The sequence below is a fragment of the Perca flavescens genome, chromosome 9 (genome assembly GCF_004354835.1).
Source record: "Perca flavescens isolate YP-PL-M2 chromosome 9, PFLA_1.0, whole genome shotgun sequence".
NCBI classification, from domain to species: domain Eukaryota; kingdom Metazoa; phylum Chordata; class Actinopteri; order Perciformes; family Percidae; genus Perca; species Perca flavescens.
In genome coordinates, this window is record NC_041339.1 from 15,044,184 (window position 1) to 15,069,183 (window position 25,000).

Below are 25,000 nucleotides of genomic sequence, written 5' to 3' on the forward strand. Positions count from 1 at the left end.
TGCCTGTAATGTCTAACTGTAATGTCTGTAAATGTCTACTGTAATGTCTGTAATGTCCAACTGTAATGTCTGTAACTGTAATGTCAACTGTAATCTGTAATGTCCAACTGTAATGTCTGTAATGTCTGTAATGTCCAACTGTAATGTCTGTAATGTTGTAATGTCTGTAATGTCCAACTGTAATGTCTGTAATGTCCAACTGTAATGTCTGTAATGTCTAACTGTAATGTCTGTAATGTCTGTAATGTCCAACTGTAATGTCTGTAATGTCTGTAATGTCTGTCTGTAACTGTAATGTCTGTAATGTGTAACTGTAATGTCTGTAATGTCTAACTGTAATGTCTGTAATGTCTAACTGTAATGTCTAAATGTAATAACTGTAATGTCTGTAATGTCTAACTGTAATGTCTGTAATGTCTAACTGTAATGTCTGTAATGTCCAACTGTAATGTCCAAATGTAATGTCTGTAATGTCCAACTGTAATGTCTGTAATGTCTAACTGTAATGTCTGTAATGTCTAACTGTAATGTCTGTAATGTCTAACTGTAATGTCCAACTGTAATGTCTGTAATGTCCAACTGTAATGTCTGTAATGTCTAACTGTAATGTGTAATGTCTGTAATGTCTGTAATGTCTAACTGTAATGTCTGTAATGTCTAACTGTAATGTCTGTAATGTCTAACTGTAATGTCTGTAATGTCTGTAATGTCTAACTGTAATGTATGTAATGTCAACTGTAATGTCTGTAAAACTGTAATGTCTGTAATGTCTAACTGTAATGTCTGTAATGTCTGTAATGTGTAATGTCCATGTCTGTAATGTCTGTAATGTCCAACTGTAATGTCTGTAATGTCTAACTGTAATGTCTGTAATGTCTAACTGTAATGTCTGTAATGTCTAACTGTAATGTCTGTAATGTCTAACTGTAATGTCTGTAATGTCCAACTGTAATGTCTGTAATGTCTAACTGTAATGTCTGTGTCTGTAATGTCTAACTGTAATGTCTGTAATGTCTAACTGTAATGTAACTGTAATGTCTGTAATGTCTAACTGTAATGTCTGTAATGTCTAACTGTAATGTCTGTAATGTCCAACTGTAATGTCTGTAATGTCTAACTGTAATGTCTGTAATGTCTAACTGTAATGCCTGTAATGTAACTGTAATGTCTAACTGTAATGTAATGTCTAACTGTAATGTCTGTAACTGTAATGTCTGTAATGTCTAACTGTAATGTCTGTAATGTCTAACTGTAATGTCTGTAATGTCCAACTGTAATGTGTGTAATGTCCAACTGTAATGTCTGTAATGTCTAACTGTAATGTCTGTAATGTCCAACTGTAATGTAATGTCTAACTGTGTAATGTAATGTGTAATGTGTCTGTAATGTCTAACTGTAATGTCTGTGTCCAACTGTAATGTCTGTAATGTCTAACTGTAATGTCTGTAATGTCTGTAATGTCCTAACTGTAATGTCTGTAATGTCTAACTGTAATGTCTGTAATGTCTAACTGTAATGTCTGTAATGTCTAACTGTAATGTCTGTAATGTCTAACTGTAATGTCTGTAATGTCCAACTGTAATGTCTGTAATGTCCAACTGTAATGTCTGTAATGTCCAACTGTAATGTCTGTAATGTCCAACTGTAATGTCTGTAATGTCCAACTGTAATGTCTGTAATGTCTAACTGTAATGTCTGTAATGTCCAACTGTAATATCTGTAATGTCTAACTGTAATGTCTGTAATGTCTAACTGTAATGTCTAACTGTAATGTCTGTAATGTCCAACTGTAATGTCTGTAACATCTAAGTGTAATGTCCAATTGTAATGTCTGTAATGTCCAAGTGTAATGTCTGTAATGTCCAACTGTCATGTCTGTAATGTCTAACTGTCCAACTGTAATGTCTGTAATGTCCAACTGTAATGTCTGTAATGTCTAACTGTCTGTAATGTCTAACTGTAATGTCTGTAATGTCTAACTGTAATGTCTGTAATGTCTAATGTAACTGTAATGTCTGTCTAACTGTAATGTCTGTAATGTCCAACTGTAATGTCTGTAATGTCTAACTGTAATGTCTGTAATGTCCTGTAATGTCTAACTGTAATGTCTGTAATGTAACTGTAATGTCTGTAATGTCTGTAATGTCCAACTGTAATGTCTGTAATGTCTAACTGTAATGTCTGTAATGTCTAACTGTAATGTCTGTAATGTCCAACTGTAATGTCTGTCTGTAATGTCTGTAATGTCCTGTAATGTCTGTAATGTCCAACTGTAATGTCTGTAATGTCCAACTGTAATGTCTGTAATGTCTAACTGTAATGTCTGTAATGTCCAACTGTAATGTCTGTAATGTCCAACTGTAATGTCTATGTCTAACTGTAATGTCTGTAATGTCCAACTGTAATGTCTGTAATGTCTAACTGTAATGTCTGTAACATCTAAGTGTAATGTCTGTAATGTAATGTCCAAAATGTAATGTCCAATTGTAATGTCTGTAATGTCCAAGTGTAATGTCTGTAATGTCCAACTGTAATGTCTGTAATGTCTAACTGTAATGTCTGTAATGTCTGTAATGTCCAACTGTAATGTCCAACTGTAATGTCTGTAATGTCTAACTGTAATGTCTGTAATGTCTAACTGTAATGTCTGTAATGTCTAACTGTAATGTCCAACTGTAATGTCTGTAACTGTAATGTCTGTAATGTCTAACTGTAATGTCTGTAATGTCTAACTGTAATGTCTGTAATGTCTAACTGTAATGTCTAACTGTAATGTCTGTAATGTCTAACTGTAATGTCTGTAATGTCTAAATGTAATCTGTAATGTCCAACTGTAATGTCTGTAATGTCTAACTGTAATGTCTGTAATGTCTGTAATGTCTAACTGTAATGTTTTGTCTGTAATGTCTGTAATGTCTAACTGTAATGTATGTAATGTCCAACTGTAATGTCCAAATGTAATGTCTGTAATGTCCAACTGTAATGTCTGTAATGTCTAACTGTAATGTATGTAATGTCTAACTGTAATGTCTGTAATGTCTAACTGTAATGTCTAACTGTAATGTCTAACTGTAATGTCTGTAATGTCTAACTGTAATGTCTGTAATGTCTAACTGTAATGTCTGTAATGTCTAACTGTAATGTCTGTAATGTCTAACTGTAATGTCTTTAATCTCTAACTGTAATGCCTGTAATGTCTACCTGTAATGTCTGTAATTTCTGTAATGTCTAATGTCTGTAATGTCTAACTGTAATGTCTGTAATGTCTGTAATGTCTAACTGTAATGTCTGTAATGTCCAACTGTAATGTCTGTAATGTCTAACTGTAATGTCTGTAATGTCCAATGTGTAATAATGTCTGTAATGTCCAACTGTAATGTCTAACTGTAATGTCTGTAATGTCTAACTGTAATGCCTGTAATGTCTAACTGTAATGTCTGTAATGTCTAACAGTAATGTCTGTAATGTCCAACTGTAATGTCTTTTAATTTCTAACTGTAATGTCTGTAATGTCTAACTGTAATGTCTGTAATGTCTGTAATGTCTAACTGTAATGTCTGTAATGTCCAACTGTAATGTCTGTAATGTCTAACTGTAATGTCTGTAATGTCTAACTGTAATGTCTGTAATGTCTAACTGTAATGTCTGTAATGTCTAACTGTAGTGCCTGTAATGTCTATCTGTAATGTCTGTAATGTCTAACTGTGATGTCTGTAATATCTAACTGTAATGACTGTAATGTCTAACTGTAATGTCCAACTGTAATGTCTGTAATGTCCAACTGTAATGTCTGTAATGTCTAACTGTAATGCCTGTAATGTCCAACTGTAATGTCTGTAATGTCTAACTGTAATGTCTGTAATGTCCAATGTCTGTAATGTCCAACTGTAATATCTGTAATGTCTAACTGTAATGCCTGTAATGTCTAACTGTAATATCTGTAATGTCCAACTGCAATGTCTGTAACATCTAAGTGTAATGTCCAATTGTTATGTCTGTAATGTCCAAGTGTAATGTCTGTAATGTCCAACTGTCATGTCTCTAATGTCTAACTGTAATGTCTGTAATGTCTTTAATGTCCAACTGTAATGTCTGTAATGTCTAACTGTAGTGTCTGTAATGTCTAACTGTAATTTCTGTCTTGTCTAACTGTAATGTCTGTCATGTCTAACTGTAATGCCTGTAATGTCTAACTGTAATGTCTGTAATGTCTAACTGTAATGTCTGTAATGTCTAACTGTAATATCTGTAATGTCCAACTGTAATGTCTGTAACATCTAAGTGTAATGTCCAATTGTAATGTCTGTAATGTCCAAGTGTAATGTCTGTAATGTCCAACTGTCATGTCTCTAATGTCTAACTGTAATGTCTGTAATGTCCAACTGTAATGTCTGTAATGTCTAACTGTAGTGTCTGTAATGTCTAACTGTAATGTCTGTCTTGTCTAACTGTAATGTCTGTCATGTCTAACTGTAATGCCTGTAATGTCTAACTGTAATGTCTGTAATGTCTGTAATGTCCAACTGTAATGTCTGTAATGTCTAACTGTAATGTCTGTAATGTCCAACTGTAATGTCTGTAATGTAACATCTAAGTGTAATGTCCAATTGTAATGTCTGTAATGTCCAAGTGTAATGTCTGTAATGTCCAACTGTCATGTATCTAATGTCTAACTGTAATGTCTGTAATGTCTGTAATATCCAACTGTAATGTCTGTAATGTCTAACTGTAATGTCTGTAATGTCTAACTGTAATGTCTGTCCAATTGTAATGTCTGTAATGTCTAACTGTAATGTCTGTAATGTCCAACTGTAACTGTAATGTCTGTAATGTCTAACTGTAATGTCTGTAATGTAATGTCTGTAATGTCTAACTGTAATGTCTGTAATGTCCAACTGTAATGTCTGTAATGTCTAACTGTAATGTCTGTAATGTCTGTAATGTCTAACTGTAATGTATGTAATGTCCAACTGTAATGTCCAAATGTAATGTCTGTAATGTCCAACTGTAATGTCTGTAATGTCTAACTGTAATGTCTGTAATGTGTAATGTCCAACTGTAATGTCTGTAATGTCTAACTGTAATGTCTGTAATGTCTAACTGTAATGTCTGTAATGTCTAACTGTAATATCTGTAATGTCCAACTGTAATGTCTGTAACATCTAAGTGTAATGTCTGTAACATCTAAGTGTAATGTCCAATTGTAATGTCTGTAATGTCCAAGTGTAATGTCTGTAATGTCCAACTGTCATGTCTCTAATGTCTAACTGTAATGTCTGTAATGTCTTTAATGTCCAACTGTAATGTCTGTAATGTCTAACTGTAGTGTCTGTAATGTCTAACTGTAATGTCTGTCATGTCTAACTGTAATGGCTGTCATGTCTAACTGTAATGTCTGTAATGTCTAACTGTAATGTCTGTAATGTCTAACTGTAATGTCTGTAATGTCTGTAATATCTGTAATGACTGTAATGTCTGTAATGTCTAACTGTAATGTCTGTAATGTCTGTAATGTTAAACTGTAATGTCTGTAATGTCTAACTGTAATGTCTAACTGTGATGTTTGTAATGTCTAACTGTAATGACTGTAATGTCTAACTGTAATGTCTGCAATGTCTGAAAACAAGATTTTGATGATTCTATTACTAAACTGCCTTTGACAATTCTATTACAAAAGTGACTTACTTTGCAGTGCCCCCAAATGGCCAAATATGGCTCCCCGTTGAAATGGAAACCTGATTCACATAACACAGATCTTCAATGTCCCATTGATGCCCAGCATGTCCATATCTACCTTGGAATTATGGAGAAAACCCAGCTCCAGTGAAATCAAGGTACAGACCATTCTATTGCTAAAGTGCCTTTGACCATTCTATTACTAAAGAAACTTATTTTGCAGTGCCCCCAAATGGCCAAATATGGCTCCCCGTTGAAATGGAAACCTGATTCACATACCACAGATCTTAAGTGTCCCATTGATATCCACCATGTCCATATCTACCCTGGAATTATGGAGAAAACCCAGCTCTAGTGAAATCAAGGTACAGACCATTCTATTGCTAAAGTGCCTTTGACCATTCTATTACTAAAGAAACTTATTTTGCAGTGCCCCCAAATGTCCAAATATGGCTCCCCGTTGAAATGGAAACCTGATTCACATACCACAGATCTTAAGTGTCCCATTGATATCCACCATGTCCATATCTACCCTGGAATTATGGAGAAAACCCAGCTACAGAAAAATCAAGGTACAGACCATTCTATTGCTAAAGTGCCTTTGACCATTCTACTGCTAAAGTGCCTTTGACCATTTTATTACTAAAGTGACTTACTTTGCAGTGCCCCCAAATGGCCAAACATGGCTCCCCGTTGAAATGGAAACCTGATTCACATAACACAGATCTTCAGTGTCCCATTGATATCCAGCATGTCTATGTCTACCCTGGAATTATGGAGAAAACCCAGCTCCAGTGAAATCAAGGTACAGACCATTCTATTGCTAAAGTGACTCACTTTGCAGTGCCCCCAAATGGCCAAATATGGCTCCCCGTTGAAATGGAAACCTGATTCACATAATACAGATCAGAAGTGTCCCATTGATATCCAGCATGTCCATAAATACCTTGGCATTATGGAGAAAACAAGATGTTGATGATTCTATTGCTAAAGTGCCTTTGACCATTCTATTACTAAAGTGACTTACTTTGCAGTGCCCCCAAATGGGCAAATATGGCTCCCCGTTGAAATGGAAACCTGATTCACATAACACAGATCTTCAGTGTCCCATTGATATCCAGCATGTCCATATCTACCCTGTAATTATGGAGAAAACCGAGCTCCAGAGAAATCAAGGTACAGACCATTCTGTTGCTAAAGTGCCTTTGACCATTCTATTGCTAAAGTGCCTCAATTTGCAGTGTCCCCAAATGGCCAAATACGGCTCCCCATTGAAATTGCAACCTGATTCACATAATACAGATCTTCATTGTCCCATTGATGCCCAGCATGTCCATAATATACCTTGGAATTATGGAGAAATCAAGGTTTTGACCATACATGTCCATATCTACCATGGAATTATGGAGAAAACCAGCTCCAAAGAGAAAACCCCGCTCCAAAGAAATCAAGATTTTAATAATTCTATTGCTAAAGTGCCTGACTTTGCATTGCCCTCAAATGGCCAAAAATGGTTCCCCGTTGAATTTGAGAGCTGATTCTATACTACTGCTCCTCCCGGTCCCACTGATGCCTAGCACGTCCATATCTACCATGGTATTATGGAGAAAACCCAGCTGCAACAAAATCAAGATTTTGAAAATTCTATTGCTAAAGTGCCTGACTTTGCACTGCCCCCAAATGGCCAAAAATGGCTCCCCATTGAATTTGAAAGCAGATTCTATACTAGAGTCTGGTTTCTTTGGAGCTGGGTTTTCTCCATAATACCACGGGAGATGTGGTCATGCTGAGTATCAATGGGAAGATGGGGAGCTGTAGTATGTGAATCAGATTTGGACGGGGAGCCATATTTGGCCATTTGGGGTGAAATGAGTCCGTCTAAACAGGAGGTTTCATCTTTAGAACAGCCTGAAAAGAGTTAAAATAAAGCTTTAACTGGTTATTTTCAAAGCCTTTCATTTTAAAATCCAAGTGACAGTCTGGGAGTGGTGTACTATCACTCAGAGGTGAAATGAGTCTAAACAGTAGGGATGGCTGACGCGAAACTGACGTTCCGAAGCTTTGTCGAGATCCCGAAGCGCAGATGTTTCGAAACACTGATCCGAAGCGTGATTCAAAACACCCATGTCACGTGACTACGGCTAAATGAAGCTTCGGAGTGTTTCACAAGTGTTTCGACAGGTGGCATGGTCCGCCGAATCAGAGTTTGATTGACAGGGAACAGACCACACAATCGCATATCTGTATAAAAGTGAAGTCAATACATCTTGACCTCTTGGGTTTTTGTGAGAGGAGTTTGATTTTGAGATAGCAGATTTTTGGTGATAAAGTGACATTTATAGTGCAATTTGTTTAGTTATATTTAGGCTTACATTTAAATTTACACATTGACTGATAGGCTAGAGACAGAGTATACATACAGTGACACATTAATAGATAGATACATATATAGATAGATAGATAGATAGATAGATAGATAGATAGATAGATAGATAGATAGATAGATAGATAGATATGGAAGCTCCGTTTTCATTTTCATTCAGAGCCACAAATGTCAACATCAGGCCCATCATAATCTACATCAACACCAGTAGAAACACAGGACAGTTTATGGGATGATCGTATCCGTAAAACCCAGATGATACACAATGTTCCAGCTGATGCCACAGTGGAAGTGAAAAAATACCTCAACTATGCATTTTTTGCCCAGAGCTCATGATCCCCTAACTTATTGGAAAGAGAGAGCAGTAATCTTTCCTCATTTGTATGTCCTTGCTAAAAGATATCTTTGCATGCCAGCAACAAGTGTCCCTTGTGAGAGGATTTTTTCAAAGGCTGGAGAAATTATCTGTAAAAAAAGAAGTAGGCTAAGTCCTTCCACAGCAGAGAAATTAATATTTTTGAATAAAATTCTATAAAAAAGTGAGACATTGTGGCTTGATTTCTTTTATTAATATTCATTTTTCATGACCAAAATAACATTATGCACAGTGAGGAGCCTACAGGCTTCACATAAATAAAAAATAAAAAATACAATAATACATTTTTTTTTTTAATGGCTCGTTGTCAAGGTTGTTTCAGATCAACACCTGCAAGTGACCACTAGGTGTCATTGTTGAGACGGGTGTTGTATTGTTTCGAAGCCTCGACACAATATGGCACATTTGCTTCAACTGTTTCATTGTTTCACGATGCCTCGATCTGCCCACCACTACTAAACAGGAGGTTTCATTTTTAGACTAGCCTGAAAAGGTTGAAAATCAGCAGCCTGAAAAATAGTTAAAATATAGTTTTAATTGGACAATTTCAAAGCCTTTAATTTTACAGAATGGTCCAATCAGGGGCACCGCCAGGAATTTTGGGCCCCATGACAAAAAATCAAATTGGGCCCCCTGGGCACAGCTGTTGTCACCACATCTCTAGGACCAACTGTCCCATCAAAAGCTTTACATAACTCTAATTAAAGGCTTGCAACTGTCTTGTAGTTCAATACTAGTACTAGCACAATATTTACTGCTGGCGATTTGTAGATGCATGCAAGTCTAGTATGCAGTTCACTATTTGATGCAAATTTGATCAAATAAATTGCCCTTCACGATGGGAATAATAAAGTCTGTATCTATAGATGTCATTCCATAATTCAATCTAAATGAACATATGAAACTGGGTTATTTTAATACTGTCTGTATCTTATATGCATGCTCAGGTAAGCTACTCACTGTTTCCAACTGTCCAGCATCCAGTACAGACAGTAGGTTGTTGTTTTTTTAATTTTATTTCATAATGATCATTATGTGAGAAAATAATTGTTATTAATGTGTTTGAATTTCTGTCATTAATACATATTTCATTTTCTTTTTTGTAATGGTAAAAAGAGCAAGAGAGACAGAGAAATCCCCACAGACTTCCTGCAATGATGCTAACTGGCATGCCATTAAATTGGAGGGGCACAGTTAGGGGGAGACTTGGGTGCTGCTGACTCATCTGTTGTTAAGTCTGCTAAAAGGGGCAGGGTCAATGATTTAATATGAATATCTTGCTAAACGTTTCCCTGCACTGATTAAATGGTGATTAAATGTAAACTAACACTAGTCTGTAGCTAGCTTATTTCCCTATGTACAAGCCAACAGGTTAATACCACTCACAGACTATAGGCTACCCACCTTTCTTGGTGAAAAACTGGGTTACAGTTTGACACCCTTTCGTTTGTCTTTCCTCTCTGTCTTTTCTCTCTTTCCTTTTTCAGATTTTGATTTAAGTTACTTGGCAACATTGTGGTCCCTGTAGTTCTGGCGCATCTACTGACTGTAACTAAACATTGTTTACAGGCGGGTGGTCAGTCAATATGGATGTTTACTTTTTGGTCATTGGGGATATTTAACTTTTACTGCCAAAAACAAGTGAAAACAAAGAGATCATTTATTGCATTATTATATTTGAAATATATACTGAATGATGATGGTTTAATAATTTTATATTAGTTTTTACCTATTTTTTGGGGCCCCTGTCAGTTATGGGCCCTTGGAATTTTCCCCCCTATATGGTGCCCCTGGGTCCAATAATACCTGAGTGACAGTCTGGGGCTGTTGTACTATCACTGTGATGTGAAATGAGTCTGTCTAAACAGAAGGTTTAATTTTTAGAGCAGCCTGAAAATAAGTTAAAATATAGCTTTAATTGGACATTTTCAAAGCCTTTCATTTTAAAATCCTACATCAGAATGCTCTGATATTACCCGAGTGACAGTCTGGAGTGGTGTACTATCACTCTGAAGTGAAATTAGTCTAGCTAAACAGGAGGTTTTGTTTTTACAGCAGCCTCAAAAAGAGTTAAAATATAGCTTTATTTGGACATTTTCAAAGCCTTTACTTTTAAAATCCTACATCAGAATGCTGATCAGTGAATGCTGCTTATGTCTGTCTTAGTGGGTTAATTACTAGTTGATGAAATCCATCCACTGATGAGGTCAACAACAGGCAGAATTTGAGGGTAATCCCCAAACTCATGTAGTCTGAGAAGGGCAAACATTGTTCTCAGAGGATTTCTTGAAAGTACCCCAAACTCTTCACCAACTAAATTTAGCCAGCAAAAGAAAATCCACAACAGATTTACAATTGAATTATCATTTATACAAATACACAAACAAGTACAGGGAATTGTAGTAACTTCAGGCCAAAAAGACTATCATGCATTTCAAGGAAATGTTAGTGAATACAGAGCTAGAGATCAGGATAGAAAACGAGTCAGAGACAATGCTGAATTTCCATCTGATTAGACACCACGACGATGAGGAACACACACATTGACAGAGACACAGCTGCACCCACACGTTTGTGCTGGTCTTACAGAACACAAGAAAAAGACATGAATTAGTGTAAACCAACAAATGGATTTAAAAACATTTATTAGTAAGAAACTAGTGATTATTTGTTATAACAAAACAAAGATACTTTATTACACAATATATGAAACATAAGAAAGTACACATTTAATAACAACTGATGGTATATATTCTTACTCAAAGGCTGATTCTCATTTGCGAGTGTTTTAAAGTCCCTTCTAACAACATGGATGTTTTATACACCCTTTTCTGGAGTGTTTATTTTTTCATGAAACAGCGTTCATAATAATGCCCCTTCTGTCTGTTATCGTCCCTCTCATGGAATCAGCTTAAAGTCAGCACTTTTCCATAACTGTGATTTTCAAGGTCGAAAATTGTTCAACTTTCATTTCACTGGTGATAATTGAGGCGGTGGACGGAGGCAAAACATTCTACAAACCTGAACCACAAAACACAGTAAAGCTTTGACGCTTTTCATTCCCTTTTTTAAAGTGATTATTTTTAATTAATATGAATGGAATGCCACCACGTGATTTACAAAACAAGGCTTAAAGTGGTCAAACTCCTTCAATGAGACTCAGCTTACACAGTACAGGATAATATGATATACGGGATTTGTGACAGTCCTCTTGTTCCCTAAATGTAGCAAAAAACAAGAGCGCCACATTCCTTTGATTATGAGAGTTAGTTATTTTCACATTTTATGAAATGTGAAACACTGAGATTAAGATATTTGTTAACATAATAGATTTGACTGACTCATGGAAAAAGATCCTATTTAAAAGGTACAGTTTGATTCAAAGTGTAAATGTTTCAGTCAGAACTGCTGTGTTGAGTTATCAAGGGATTTCACCAACCCAGTATGAACACATCAGCATTCAGGGAAAATGCTGTGATATTTCCATGCGATGGACTGAGCGCGATCAGGAGGACACAGCATCACAGGGAGTCGTGGGGGCCCAAGACACAAGCCTGACACCTCGTTCATCAGCTGCTTGTTCACTCCCAGGTCAAAGCCTGTCAATAACAATAGGGGAGTCTTATAGGTAGATTATGACTGCTATAGAACAGGAGCATTCATTTATCTCATCTATAATATGACTGAAAAACATTATGAGACAAGTGTTGCTCACCAAGTTTCATGGCATGACTGAGAAGCTCTTGCATCTTGAACTGCTCATGGAAATTAGACAAAGATGTCAGTAACCAAAATGTATGTATAATATCAAAGACAAGACGGTAGCAACAACACGTAGATGGACATTACCTGTATTGTCCTGGCTTGGACAAGGTCGCCATTCTCAAATGCTGATATGAGCTTGTTGAAATGACACCCTGCATAGTTATATGTGCTGCGGGCAGACAAATGAAGACCAATTTATTTTTATTTATTTACTAAATAACTTAAGAATCAAAGGAGACAGTGCATTACGCAGGATCACACACTGACCTGCCAACTGCTCCATGGCCACCCATGGCCAGAGCTGCAAGCAGTTGCTATGGCAAAATGACAGAAAATTGTTTTAGAATGGTTCTATGGTGGAGGTCAGAGTCACAAAACGTCATTTTGCAACATAAGCAGCTACAGCACAAAACAGTTGGACCAAAAAAAGTGAGAAAGAGCTGACCTCGTCCACGCCGTAGAGGACTGACCAGTGAGGCTGACAATAGCTGACACACCGGCCAAAGTCCATCAGGTCACTCCCACTGAACTTCACACCTCTGAAGGAGGGAATGAGTTTCTCAATACCATCCAACACATCTCTTGCCGGCACTGAAGAAAAAACAATGCCCTGTCACATTCAGTATGTCATCAATAAAGACATTCAATATGATTTTACTGTAGTTAAGGATGCAGAGTCGCTCTATTTCCAAATGGTATGCAACTGCAAAATCAGTCATCCAAGGCACTAACCATTAACACCGGTGAGAGCTGGAAGATGATAATAATAGAAAGGCAGAGTTGGGGCAACTGAAGCCACTTCCTGGAGGAATGACTTCAACACGTCTGAAGCAGGATGAGAGGAAAGAAATATGCATTACATCATGAAAAAATATTTTATTTTTTTTTGGTCTTACTTTCCAACTGAGCTTGACAAGTACAGTATTGACATGTGAAATGTGAAAGTGGTTGTTAAGTGGCACATTTTCAGTGTGCAGGAATTTCCATTTGAATATGGGGAAATAAAACCATTGCATACCTGCATTGCTCGGCTTGAAGAAGGAGGGGGCAATGACTGCTATGGCATCAGCCCTGATCTGTGCTGCATGGCGAGTCTAGAGGAAACATGGATATTATAGATCAAAACAATGTGAATCTACTGCTACAGTGGATATATTAAACTTTGTAGTTTATACAGTATACTATCACTGTGGTGTTTCGATCTATGTTTAAGTTCCCATTGTTTAAAAAAAAAAAAATACGTTGATCATTTCTAGGAATGTACTTGACCTATTCCGTATTTATTTTTTCATTTAAGCTGACAGCTGGTTTAAAGGAATAGCTTTTTTCGCTTTCTGGCAGAGAATTATATGAGAAGATTGATAACACTCTTATATCAGCAGTCGGTTACCTTAGCTTAGCATAAAAAGGGAAACTGACTGAAGCCTGGTTCTGCTGAATGGTATCAAAATCTGCATACCAGCATCTCCAAAGCTCACTAATTAACACGTTACATCTCGGTCATTTATTCCATACTAAAGTGTAAAAACTATGGACTATTTCTTGGCTGGAAACAGTAACTTCCTAGTCCTTACTGGTTGCCCAGCAACTGCTCAGAGCCAAGAAATAGTCTCCGTAAAATGGCAAAAGCGAGAGAGGGGTGGGGGGCCTGCAGGTCAGATACCAACCTGCTCTACCGGGTGAACTAAAGTGCACCCCTTGTCTTTACTATTCTACACTCTCACGATCTCCACTTGCAAATGCTAAAAATAATTTGATGTCGAAAGCCTTGAAAAATGTGGGAAATCTACGACTGAACTTAGCAGATGGGTGAACTTGTATCCACCATAACAATATATATTTAAACGCTTCATCATCAATACCTCCAGGAATAAAACTTAATTCCAAAAAAATGTAAAAGCCTAAAGGTAGAATTGTCAATGTGGAAACAAATTAACAGGGATACTAAAACAATTAATGTGATGAAAAAAACTAATATTAACACTTTGAGAACTTTTGGCAGCATGTTGTAGACCATCTATGAGTTCATACTCATTGCTGAAGGTGGGTCAAACTTATATATGGGCTTTTTTTTCATTACAGTGCATCTTAAAGTCACATAGTGTGACTAGAACACCGCACAGATACGTTAGGCTAAAAAGGATATAAGCTCTGATGGAAAACTTGCCTTACTAGTCTGGAGGTTTGCATTTCAATGGTAATTCAGGATAGACTTATTAAACCTGCTTTATGAAACATTTCCTAAAAATAAGCCATATTCACTGCAGTGAGCCTGGTTTACTGTAACTAGCACACTTTCTTTAAGAGACACGCCTTTGCGTCTACATTGCGACTTAAAAAGGCAGCCAATCACCAGTTCTTGGGCATCTTTAAGACACATGCAGCCGACGTGCACAATCACCTGATCCATTCTGTAGAGACATGCACAAATAAGAAATGTCACAAACTGTTGACTTTTTCCTGCTGCATTAGACTCAGCATATGGACAAATCTACTGACAAACACAAAGGCTGTGTGATGACTTACTTGCCCTTGGCTTTCTGACACCACTCCTCAGCCAGGATCTTCCTCTCTGCAACACTGAGAGACATGCTCTCTCCAGTGGTGCCATTCACTGTAAGAAAGTATTTACATCCTGTTTCCCACATCACAAATGCAGTTGCAGTTTGAAAGGAAAGGAAAAATAACAAGCTGACCTGAATCTAGCTCTAATGAATCACAAAACAAACATTGCAGTACAGTATACAAAATCCACAAAGAAAACCAAACAAAGCAAAAGACATAAAGGGATTGGCTAACCTACATAGCCAAGGTTAGCCTACCTGGCACCATCAGACCTTTTGGCAAAATAAATGGAAGAAAGCTGGTCTGGTGGGACCCATAGAGGGATCCACCACTACTCGGATGGCTTAGTGTGCAAAATGTGCCATGGACAGAACAAAGGTAATGAGCGATAATGCAGAGATGACAAAGAACATAATAAACATGATGAGACACAAAGATCAGTACACACCTCCCCTGCTGGATAAAGTCACACGGATAGTTACAGACGGTATGGAAATGAAGCGTTAACTACAATGAATCATCGTAGTTCACACTAGGCGTGATTCATTGTGTTTAAGAAAAAGTGTGATATTGAACAGTAATCAGAGTGGGGGGAGGGGGAGGAGAGAAGTCCCTTTTAGTGTAGTAACCAGTGCAGTAAAATATCCTGTTCTACTGAAAAAAATTACACTGAAGCCTTCAGCTTGCAGATGAGTTATTTTCTTAGTTTTCTAAGTTTTGTGAAATTACTGGATGTGGAATATTGCTGTAAGAATATGATAAAAAATAACAACTAACTGACTAAGGTTTAGTATTCCAGTGTGATATCAACCCTACCTGGCTACATACCATTGTAATCTAACCCAACACTGCAATGTTTTGGACAGAAAGGTGGGTAAACACGGTCAACAGAGGAGAAACACATTACAGTTTTTTCCAACTGCTTACACACAAAATCTTTTCATGTCACACGATTTTTGAAACCGCTCACTCAAAGTGCAAAACTACACAGCAAATCTTCAAAACCATAAGCTATTTCTCAGCCTTTCATTCAGCTTTCAATTGCATAAGACACTTTTTTCAAAACATTACACACAATTCTCTACCTAAAACACAAAAATCTAACAGGAAGTGACTTGCTATCCATTTCTAAACACAACCAATCAAAATGCTACACTTATTTACCAGGGCGCACACACAATCCTCACATTTGCAAACACATTATGTCATAACTGAACACTAACCAATCATTGCTTTAGTATAGGCCTATACAAAGGTCAAAGGTCAGATTACCTGTTTTGAACAATGGATGCCAACAATAGCCAGAGAGCAAGGGGAGTAGGAGGAAGAGACAGGGGACAACGAGGAGGAGGGAAGAAGAGGAAGGAGAGCCATCTCTGATGAAATCAGGGCCACACTTATTCATCATGTGATCAACCACGGATTGACCAATGAGAGAAGCCCATCTTGATTGAGTAGCTTTACAGTGGCGTCCATACTGCATGCAACTATCTAACTATTTCAGCAGTACAAATCAATCAGACTGTTTTGCACAAAGTGCATACAATTCCACCCCCCACCACACACACACACCCCCACCACGACACACAAACACACAAACACACAAACACACACACACACACACACACACATATATTCTTTATTCTAAAAATGATACCTTTGGTTTACATATGTTTATACTTTTGTTTTCTTGTTTCATGTTTCTGTATACAACACTGTGCTACTCTTACTAATGTGATGTTTTGCCCAATAAATATTTTCTGTTTTACTGTGACATTACATTGTTTTTAAAGGTGCACTTTTCAACCACTTTTAGCAGATTTACTTTCACTCTAGAACATTGTAAATGTAGATATAAACCTATGAAAGACAAAAGAGCTTTAGATTTAGAACAACAGTGTGTACATGGTATATCCATATATTTACTATTATAAAAAAAAGTGTTTGCCATTTGATGCAAATGCTTCATTTTGAGAAGTGTTTATGGTATTTTGAATGCAGTGTTTCATTTTGAAGGAGATGTGAGGCATTTAGCATTTTGTGTGTGCAGTTTTAGGAATTGTGTGTAGAGTTTTGAAAAAAGGAGACATACTTTTGAAAACGTGTGTAAGCAGTTGGAAAAAACTGTAACCAGTTAAACAAACCAACATAGTAAAACATGCAATATTGGGGTTGATTCAGATGGGATCATAGACAGTCACAAAGATCAACAGAAGAATCCACTTGTAAACTTACCAAATATATTACGAACACCTTGCTTCTCTGTCAAGTAGTCAATATAAGGACCAATCTTGAGTAGATTGATTTCACTGTTTTGGGAAATTGTGAAAAATATAGGCCTACACATTTTGCAAAAAAGAATACCAAACATGCTATAGTGTTCCAGATCAAGAAGTGTGCCAAAGTTTTCATGCCCAAACTCATCCCACACTTTCACACACATCTAACACAACACACAGTGCTGGATTCATGGAAAAACAAGCAGACACAGAGAAGTGGGTTATGAAGGTTACTTACCCTTCTCTGGTAAATGGAGTAAAAGTGGCTGCAATTAGGCCGGTCAGCTTTTTATCAGCCGAAGGGGTCATGACTGAATATACCTGATATGCAAACAGACGTGTCAGACATGATAGGTGGGTAAGAAAGAAAGAAAGAAAGAATAAGGTTCAAAATAAAGAAAGAATAAGGTACAAAAGAAAGAAAGATTAAGGTACAAAAAAAGAACAAAGAGCGGTTATACAAGTGGTAACTTTGGTCACACTATCTTGTTCTTCTTCTTCTTCTTCAGTTGCTTGTTTAACGGCGGATGCGGACTAACTTAGCGCACTACCGCCACCCTCCAGATAAATTGTGCATGATCATCACTATGGCTTACATCCTTGAAAAATACTGTAGCCTGCAAGCTACAAAAAAAAAAAAAAAAAAAAAACCCTATATTCTGTCAATGAGTCCAGTGTTCTTTAAAAATTCAAGCATATACTTTATTACTCTGTGATCAGAGCCCTTAGACAAAAGATCTCTAAGGATAAAACTTTCTCCACTGCCCTCTATTTTCCTTTTCATAAAAACCCTTTCTCTTTTAAATTTCCTACACATCATAAAGACGTGTTCCACTGTCTCTGGCACATTACAAATCTCGCAATTTCCTGTATTATGTTTTCCTATTAACTGTAATGTTTTGTTTAGTCTAGTATGCCCTAGTCTCATTCTTGTATAAATTCCCTCTTCTTTTCGACACCTTAGTACTAAACGACCCTGACCCACCTCAGGATTTACACTGTAAAAATCCCTCCCTTTAACTTCCCTATCCCATTTATCTTGCCACAACTTTTTAACATGTTTTTTAATCATTGACTTAGCCTCTGATTTTGATATTTTACACTGAATAGATACATTTGTCGCTTTCAAAGCCTGTTTAGCAAACTTGTCTGCCAACTCATTACCAACCATGCCTACATGAGCCGGAACCACACTATCTTGTTCAAAGCCAGACTTACATAAATAACGTTACAGCATTGTGCAATTACAGGATAAACGTTAGGTATGTAACAATTAAGAGACAGGCTATTAGGCTTACAGCGATCTGTTTATGAAGAGAAAAGTATACTGTCGAAAACTATTGAATGAATGTCAACTGGCTGCTCCAGCCTACCTGTACGTGCTTTTCCTTCTTTGCGATGTGGACATAAGTTTTGTTTTTGGGGAAGTGGGCTACTGGTTATAACTAGCTTTCTTAGGACAAAAATCAGAGATGTGTTGATGTCATGTGAAGCCATTTGAGCATCAAGTGATGCCGCAAAGCGTAATGGGAAATGTAGTTAATGAATGAAAAACACGAAAATACAGCGAGATAAACATGGACTTCCACAAATTGAGAGTTAGGACATATATAAAGCTCATATTTTAAATAGGTCAATATGTTTCCAATCACTTTAAAACGTATTTAGACATTAACGCTTTCACTTTTCACTTGTTGGGCGATATCTTAATATTTTAGGCTCATACGAAAAAAAACATAGGCAGGAAAATGGAAGTCTTGGAAACGTTGCATTTAATATTTGCAGGAATGCTCTTTGATAATTACCATGGCTTTAAAACTGTATTATTGTTTATACCCGTAAGGTTATTTTGATTAAAGATTACATTTCGCTATCACATACTCGCTTGGGTGCGCGAAGGGCGCTGCAACACAAGTGAAATGTCTGAATAGTGTTTTATTTCCCTAACCTTGACTTTCAGGTAACGCCACTAACTACTTGTGTAACCCACCCTTATACTGTCTATGAACCCACCTCATAAGCCATTAACTACCGGTTATCCTTAGGTTAGTTTATAGCTATATGCTTAATAATGGGAACACAGCTCATCATGTCTAGAGTTACGTCTGTAAATAGCGAGGGGCGATTTACTCCATTGACATATATATAATTTACTCAGCCTGCGAGAAAAATGCTACCTGAGAGGTAAGACTCAGGGCACAATACCACAACGTTACAGGAAACGGATGTTGTTGACGTTTTCATCGCAGCGGCATCCGGTATTTCAAGACTGGCTAGCTTGGCGAAACAGAAGCTTACGGCGAAATTGTCCACTTTATAACACGAAGGGCAGAAAAGATAGCTCGGTCAGATCCACTTCTCAACAATGGACGCGGTTTTTGTGGATTTTTCTTATATTATTTGTTTGTCCGTTGTCGCCAGCTTGGCCAGTTAGCTCAGCTGGCTAACTGGCTAATTAAACCCCGACAAGTGCTCGGCTGCTTGTCTGACTGGTTTACGAAAGAGAACTGTCAAGAGGAGGAAATTATTAAATTATATCTTTAAAAGTTTACAGTTGACACACCAGAGTGATAACAGGAGCTAGTATGAACAAGAGTTTCCTAAGGCTGTTAGTTTGACTTCTGGTTTAATAATTGGCTGTAGATAGTGTGTGGAGTCATAGATATAGCTATATCTATGGTGTGGAGTAGCTAAGTAAATTACATGATTTGTGGAGTGGGATTATTAACACAGAACAAGGCCGACTGCGTTGGTTTACAGTGAGTCTCAAATATGACAATGTGTCGTGATAACTAAAATGACCATACGTTTCCTTGATCGCTGTTCCGTGAAGACTAGCTACATCTAGAAAATAAAATTATGGTACATTTCCTATTTAGATCGCAGGATTAATTTGATTTAGCGTGTTTGCTTTGGGGCAGAGTTAAATGTTACGTGTAACGTTACGTGCCAACGTGTCACACGTGTACAATAGATCCGGGTGACAGTTTGGGAAAATAAACAGGTGTGACTCACAACCTGCTCACGGGACGTGGAGTAGCTTTGCACTACAACTACTGCCTGGTACATCTCTTTCAGTTTACACCTCGATCTCTGGTTACTTGAAATAAAAACATTGCTAACTATTTAATAGCATTTTGGGCTGTAAGTGCACATATGAAAGCGTACAAACAGTGTACATAGTAACTCCTTGACTTATAGTCGTGTTTTGGATGTTTGCTAAGCAACACAGATGGAGTGTAGTTAGCCAAGATTTAGCAACAAGCTAACATGATTTCATGATGTTTTCTGTACCTATTGATGATTAAGTGGTACATCTTAGGCAAAGCCAAAACGTGCTATATCATGATCTCAGAGGTAAAACATTAATGGGTTGGTGTAGGTTTATATTTCTGTTGGTTTGACCTGTTTGGTTAGGGCGGTGGTAATGACTAGGTATTTGCTCTGTGACCGACCGAGACCCAAACTGGTTTTATGTATATTGCTGCGATCTTGCCCACCTACCACAATGCCAGCTGTACTGTTCTCATTGATGATACTCGGAGCATTATGCAGCCTCGGACACGCCATGTCACGGGAGGAGAAGCTCAGGTTGAGGTGAGTTGAGAAAAACGCACAGCTTCCTCAGAGTGAAACATGTTAAGCTGACTTTTGTCTGTGTTTTCCCCTCACTGAAGGAACCAAGTGGTTGAGATGTTTGACCATGCATATCAGAATTATATGGTAAGTTATCTGTTTTTACTGGAGTCCTTCACAGTAATAGGCATTTCTAGTTTAAGTATTTTTGGATTTGATTCAGGACAATTGAGCAGCTTATTAGGTGATCAGGACAATTTTCCTTTTTGTACCCCTACCCATTTTAAGATGACTGAGATCTAATCAGACTAAGCTGACCTCCTCAGAAAATAAATAAATAAGTGATCGTCAAAGCATAGTGTTTGAATTGTGTTTGTGTGTGTTTTGTAGGACCATGCATACCCAGCCGATGAGCTGATGCCACTAACATGCAGAGGCAGAGTACGTGGACTTGAACCCAGTCGAGGTGACGTAGACGACGCTCTGGGAAAGTAAGTAGCATACTGCCTTTGTCCCTTAAGATCTAATGAAGCAATGATGACATGAGTGCAGACATGCATTACCACACCTGGTTGAGCACTTGCTAGAGGTGGAAGGTGGAGCTGTACTTATACTTGCTGAATAACCATTATTACATTGAACAATGTTTACATAAATTATAATTACATTATATTACATTAATTATCGCAAGGGACAATCAACACAAATGCAAAACTTTTTCTCTCTCCCTCTGATAGGTTCTCTCTGACCCTCATAGACACTCTGGATACTCTAGTGGTGGGTATTGGTTTTGGGTGTCTTTTTGGGTTGTCTTACAGTTATTGATTTGGGTTATTATTTTGAGACTGTTTTTAAATGAATAGGACAGAACAAAGTGGAGGCATTGATGTATGAGTCCTTCACAAAATTTAGAGAGAAATGTCAATGTTAATAAATTAAAAATGAATTCCTTATTCAAATATTAGTGGTCTATAATCAAGCCAGATTTTTATAGTTGTGTACTATTTCTCATTGCCAGCTTTTGAACAAGACGACAGAGTTTGAGGCGGCAGTGAGAAGGGTGCTGTCAGATGTGAGGCTGGACAACGACATTGTGGTGTCGGTCTTTGAAACCAACATTCGAGTCCTTGGGTGAGATTGGACTAGACTATTAACACACCTGTTAATGGTTATTAAATAAACTATGAATGTATGTACCTTCTGACAGGCAGCGAACAGAACAGCTGTCCAAAAACACACAAGTGTTAAGAAATCACTGGATTTTGCTGTTTTGTAATGTGGTTGTTGGGTGTGCGTGTGTTCAGCGGTCTGTTGGGAGGGCACTCCATGGCTGTGATGCTGAAGGAGGGAGGTCAACACATGCAGTGGTACCAGGATGAGCTCCTACATATGGCCAAAGACCTGGGTCTCCGACTGCTGCCAGCCTTCAACACCAGTAGTGGCCTGCCCTATCCCAGGGTGAGACAACTGCACACAGGCAGAAAAACCTAAATTTAGCCTCTAATACCACAAACAAACCTGCATGTGCTGTAGTGAGTTTAAGGTGGGGGATGTTAAACAAGAATTGTATGCATACTTGTGTTTGACTTGTCATTGGTAGTTCCATAGTTTCCATATGTGATAATAAAAAAAAAAGAATTCTGTTCATGGTTTCTTGTAAATAAATGGATTATTGTAGCATAAAGACCTTGTCTGTGTATCTGAAAGGAGAAGAAATCTACTGAGTTACAGCCAATGATTAGTGAGATTTTAGTGATGCATTTACTTGAGCCAATAGAAATCTGTACTTTAAGTTGGACAAAAAATGTAAAACCTTCTTGTTAATTAAGATCCTGTTTTAACAATCTCTATATCAAACATATTTGGTAATATATGTACTACCAAAAAAAAGTAAGCTTATTCACACACTTCCAGGGTTACACTATGTCCAATTGACATTTGTAGCTTCTCAGATGTGACTACATTTTTCCATTTTCTGCTTCACTGCTCTGCTCGCAGCTGTCACAGCTTTTGAACACAGATATCTTTTTATGTCCGACTCGTTTTTTTATGCACAATCTCTTGCAAACTTGTGACTCTACAGATTGTGTAATGTTTGTTTTGTTTTCTTCTGCTTGACAGGTGAACTTGAAGTTTGGTGTCAGGGGTCCTGAGACAAGAACGGGCACAGAAACAGACACCTGCACTGCATGTGCAGGAACCATCATCCTGGAGTTTGCTGCCTTAAGTCGCTTCACTGGGGATCCTGTGTTTGAGGTATCACATTTACATCCGATGATAAGAGCCTTCTATGTCTACATTAACATGTTGTGATCTATGATTTAGTTTTTTTTTAAAGCAGATATAAAAAAATTTATTTATTTCTGCTTTTTCTTGTCCACATTGTTATGGAGAAAAAACATTTAAATATCAACAATCATGGTCAACAGATTTACGCTGTTGATGAAGTATAGATGAGGAAGAGCAGCAAAATGGTTATGAGGAATACTTCATTTTTTGACTAAAAATGTATAATCTCAGCTAATTATTTCTCAGCAAAACTGTTCTAATACACAAAACTAAACTTGTGAGTCTCCTGCGAGGTCTCTTGTGCTGACACTTTGACTTATCAGCAACATCAGCTGTGCCACTGAACAGCCACACCTTACAAGTGGCTTGTATTTTGTCCTTTATCTGTAATTTAGGTTATACTTTGTCATTTTAATCTTTTTTTTTAGGATCAGGATGCAATTATGTTGTTATGAAACCACCTTCTATTTTGATGGCACATGATGTGAAATACTGTATCTGTCATTTATCTTATGTATTCACTGAGATCTGAGTTTTTATTTTTGGCTTGTTAATCAACCCGCCTCTTGCAGAAAAACCAAAATGTCTATGAGAGGTAGGGATCCTGTAGCTGCAGTGTTCTACTGAAACATGTCAGAGTTTGATATTTTACCCTGTGCAATAATATTGGAGCCTTGGACTGGTTCACTTCCTGGCAGCAGTAGACTTCTGATCATGCACAGAGTCAATCACTGGGAGACAGCTACTGCATATTGATTTATTTTTAACTTTTTCAAAATCAATAATGCACCCTATCTCACACACACACAGGCCCATGCCCGGAGAGCTCTGGACTTTCTGTGGGAGAAGAGACAGAGAAACAGCAATCTGGTGGGAACCACCATCAACATCCACTCCGGAGAGTGGGTCCGCAGGGGTGAGAGAGGGGGGCAGGATGGAGGATGGAGCGAAAGATGAGGGTGGATGGAGTGTTGAGAGAAGTAGGGGTGTTGGAAGAGGGGAGGAGATGGTGGCAGATATGAAGTGATGAGGAGCCAAGGACACGGGAAAGGGTAAATTAAGTATAGGGGGTACAATCTTTCTGTCTGGTTGAGAGAGGATTTGGTTGCACAGAGGGTTGATGGATACAAAATAGAACATTTGTTTGCCATCTGATTTTTCTTGTGTTATAAAGTGATGTATGATTGTGTGTCCTAGACAGCGGAGTAGGAGCGGGAATTGACTCGTACTATGAATACCTGCTAAAGGCTTACATCCTCTTGGGAGATGACCTGTTTCTGGAGCGGTTTAATATTGTGAGTGCACGCACGCACACACACTTATACAGAGTAATTTGTCTGCATAATAGCATTTTATCATAGTGGCATCTACAACATAAAGCAGCATTCTACTTTTATGTTTATGCATTTCAGGATTCTGTTTAGTTCTCCAACATAAGAGTTAAAGAAATGCCTGTTTTAAGTCCTCAGGCTCCCATTGGTTTTTGTGTTTAGAGCACTATGAGACTGTTATTATATCCTCAATCATTTCACTTTGTACGCCCCATTTAGCACTATGCATCTATAATGAAGTACATTAGCCAGCCTCCACTTCTGCTGGATGTCCACATCCACAAACCTCTGCTTCCTGCTCGCACCTGGATGGACTCTCTGCTGGCCTTCTTCCCGGGACTGCAGGTCAGATTGGATCATGTGAAGTGAAGGTTTTCCTCTTCCTATATTGGCCTGTGCCATTTTAGTAACATTGTGCATCCTGTTTATACTGTGTACGTGTCTCAGGTGTTGAAGGGAGATATCCGTCCTGCCATCGAGACTCATGAGATGTTGTATCAAGTTACAAAGAAACACAACTTCCTCCCAGAGGTAATCTGTCTCTCTTGTGTATCCAACATGAAATACCACATCTTAGACTTTAACCGCTCCACAAAAAATGACTTGGTGTCATTCGACCATGGAGTCAAATAACCTCATAAGGCTTTTGTTGTCAACCGTAACTCTTCTGAAGTGAACAACCTTGCATTTCACACGACACGGCTGCATTTTAGCTACGTCTGTCTGTTCTAATTACAATGCTTTGGATGGTGTGCTGACC

The 25,000-nt window shown here is 37.7% G+C and overlaps 2 protein-coding genes across 3 annotated transcripts in view; one reads left to right on the forward strand and one right to left on the reverse strand.

Annotated features, from left to right (window-relative positions):
- Nucleotides 1–10,783: 10,783 nt before the first annotated feature.
- npl (N-acetylneuraminate pyruvate lyase (dihydrodipicolinate synthase)) lies at nt 10,784–18,549 on the reverse strand. Of its 2 annotated transcripts, XM_028588265.1 has the most exons (12): nt 18,418–18,549; nt 17,283–17,365; nt 17,001–17,074; nt 14,727–14,814; nt 14,554–14,611; nt 13,219–13,294; nt 12,933–13,025; nt 12,646–12,791; nt 12,468–12,514; nt 12,285–12,369; nt 12,151–12,190; nt 10,784–12,034 (listed from the first exon to the last, which is right to left on the reverse strand). In XM_028588265.1, the coding sequence occupies exons 2-12, from the start codon at nt 17,351–17,353 to the stop codon at nt 11,889–11,891; spliced, it is 924 nt and encodes a 307-aa protein (XP_028444066.1). In that variant the 5' UTR covers nt 17,354–17,365; nt 18,418–18,549; the 3' UTR covers nt 10,784–11,888. The 2 variants fall into 2 exon arrangements, with proteins under 2 accessions (XP_028444066.1, XP_028444067.1); XM_028588266.1 differs by lacking the exons at nt 17,001–17,074; nt 18,418–18,549 and having other exon boundaries at nt 17,283–17,368.
- Nucleotides 18,550–19,243: 694 nt separating this feature from the next.
- Nucleotides 19,244–25,000, forward strand: part of edem3 (ER degradation enhancer, mannosidase alpha-like 3) — a 17,525-nt gene continuing 11,768 nt past the window's right edge. Inside the window, exons 1-11 of the mRNA XM_028587643.1 lie at nt 19,244–20,641; nt 20,722–20,767; nt 21,011–21,111; nt 21,358–21,397; nt 21,639–21,751; nt 21,925–22,078; nt 22,742–22,876; nt 23,720–23,825; nt 24,107–24,204; nt 24,460–24,585; nt 24,688–24,771. Of these exons, the coding sequence (XP_028443444.1) occupies nt 20,472–20,641; nt 20,722–20,767; nt 21,011–21,111; nt 21,358–21,397; nt 21,639–21,751; nt 21,925–22,078; nt 22,742–22,876; nt 23,720–23,825; nt 24,107–24,204; nt 24,460–24,585; nt 24,688–24,771 (1,173 nt within the window). The 5' untranslated portion in view covers nt 19,244–20,471. The remainder of the gene's footprint in view (nt 20,642–20,721; nt 20,768–21,010; nt 21,112–21,357; nt 21,398–21,638; nt 21,752–21,924; nt 22,079–22,741; nt 22,877–23,719; nt 23,826–24,106; nt 24,205–24,459; nt 24,586–24,687; nt 24,772–25,000) is intronic.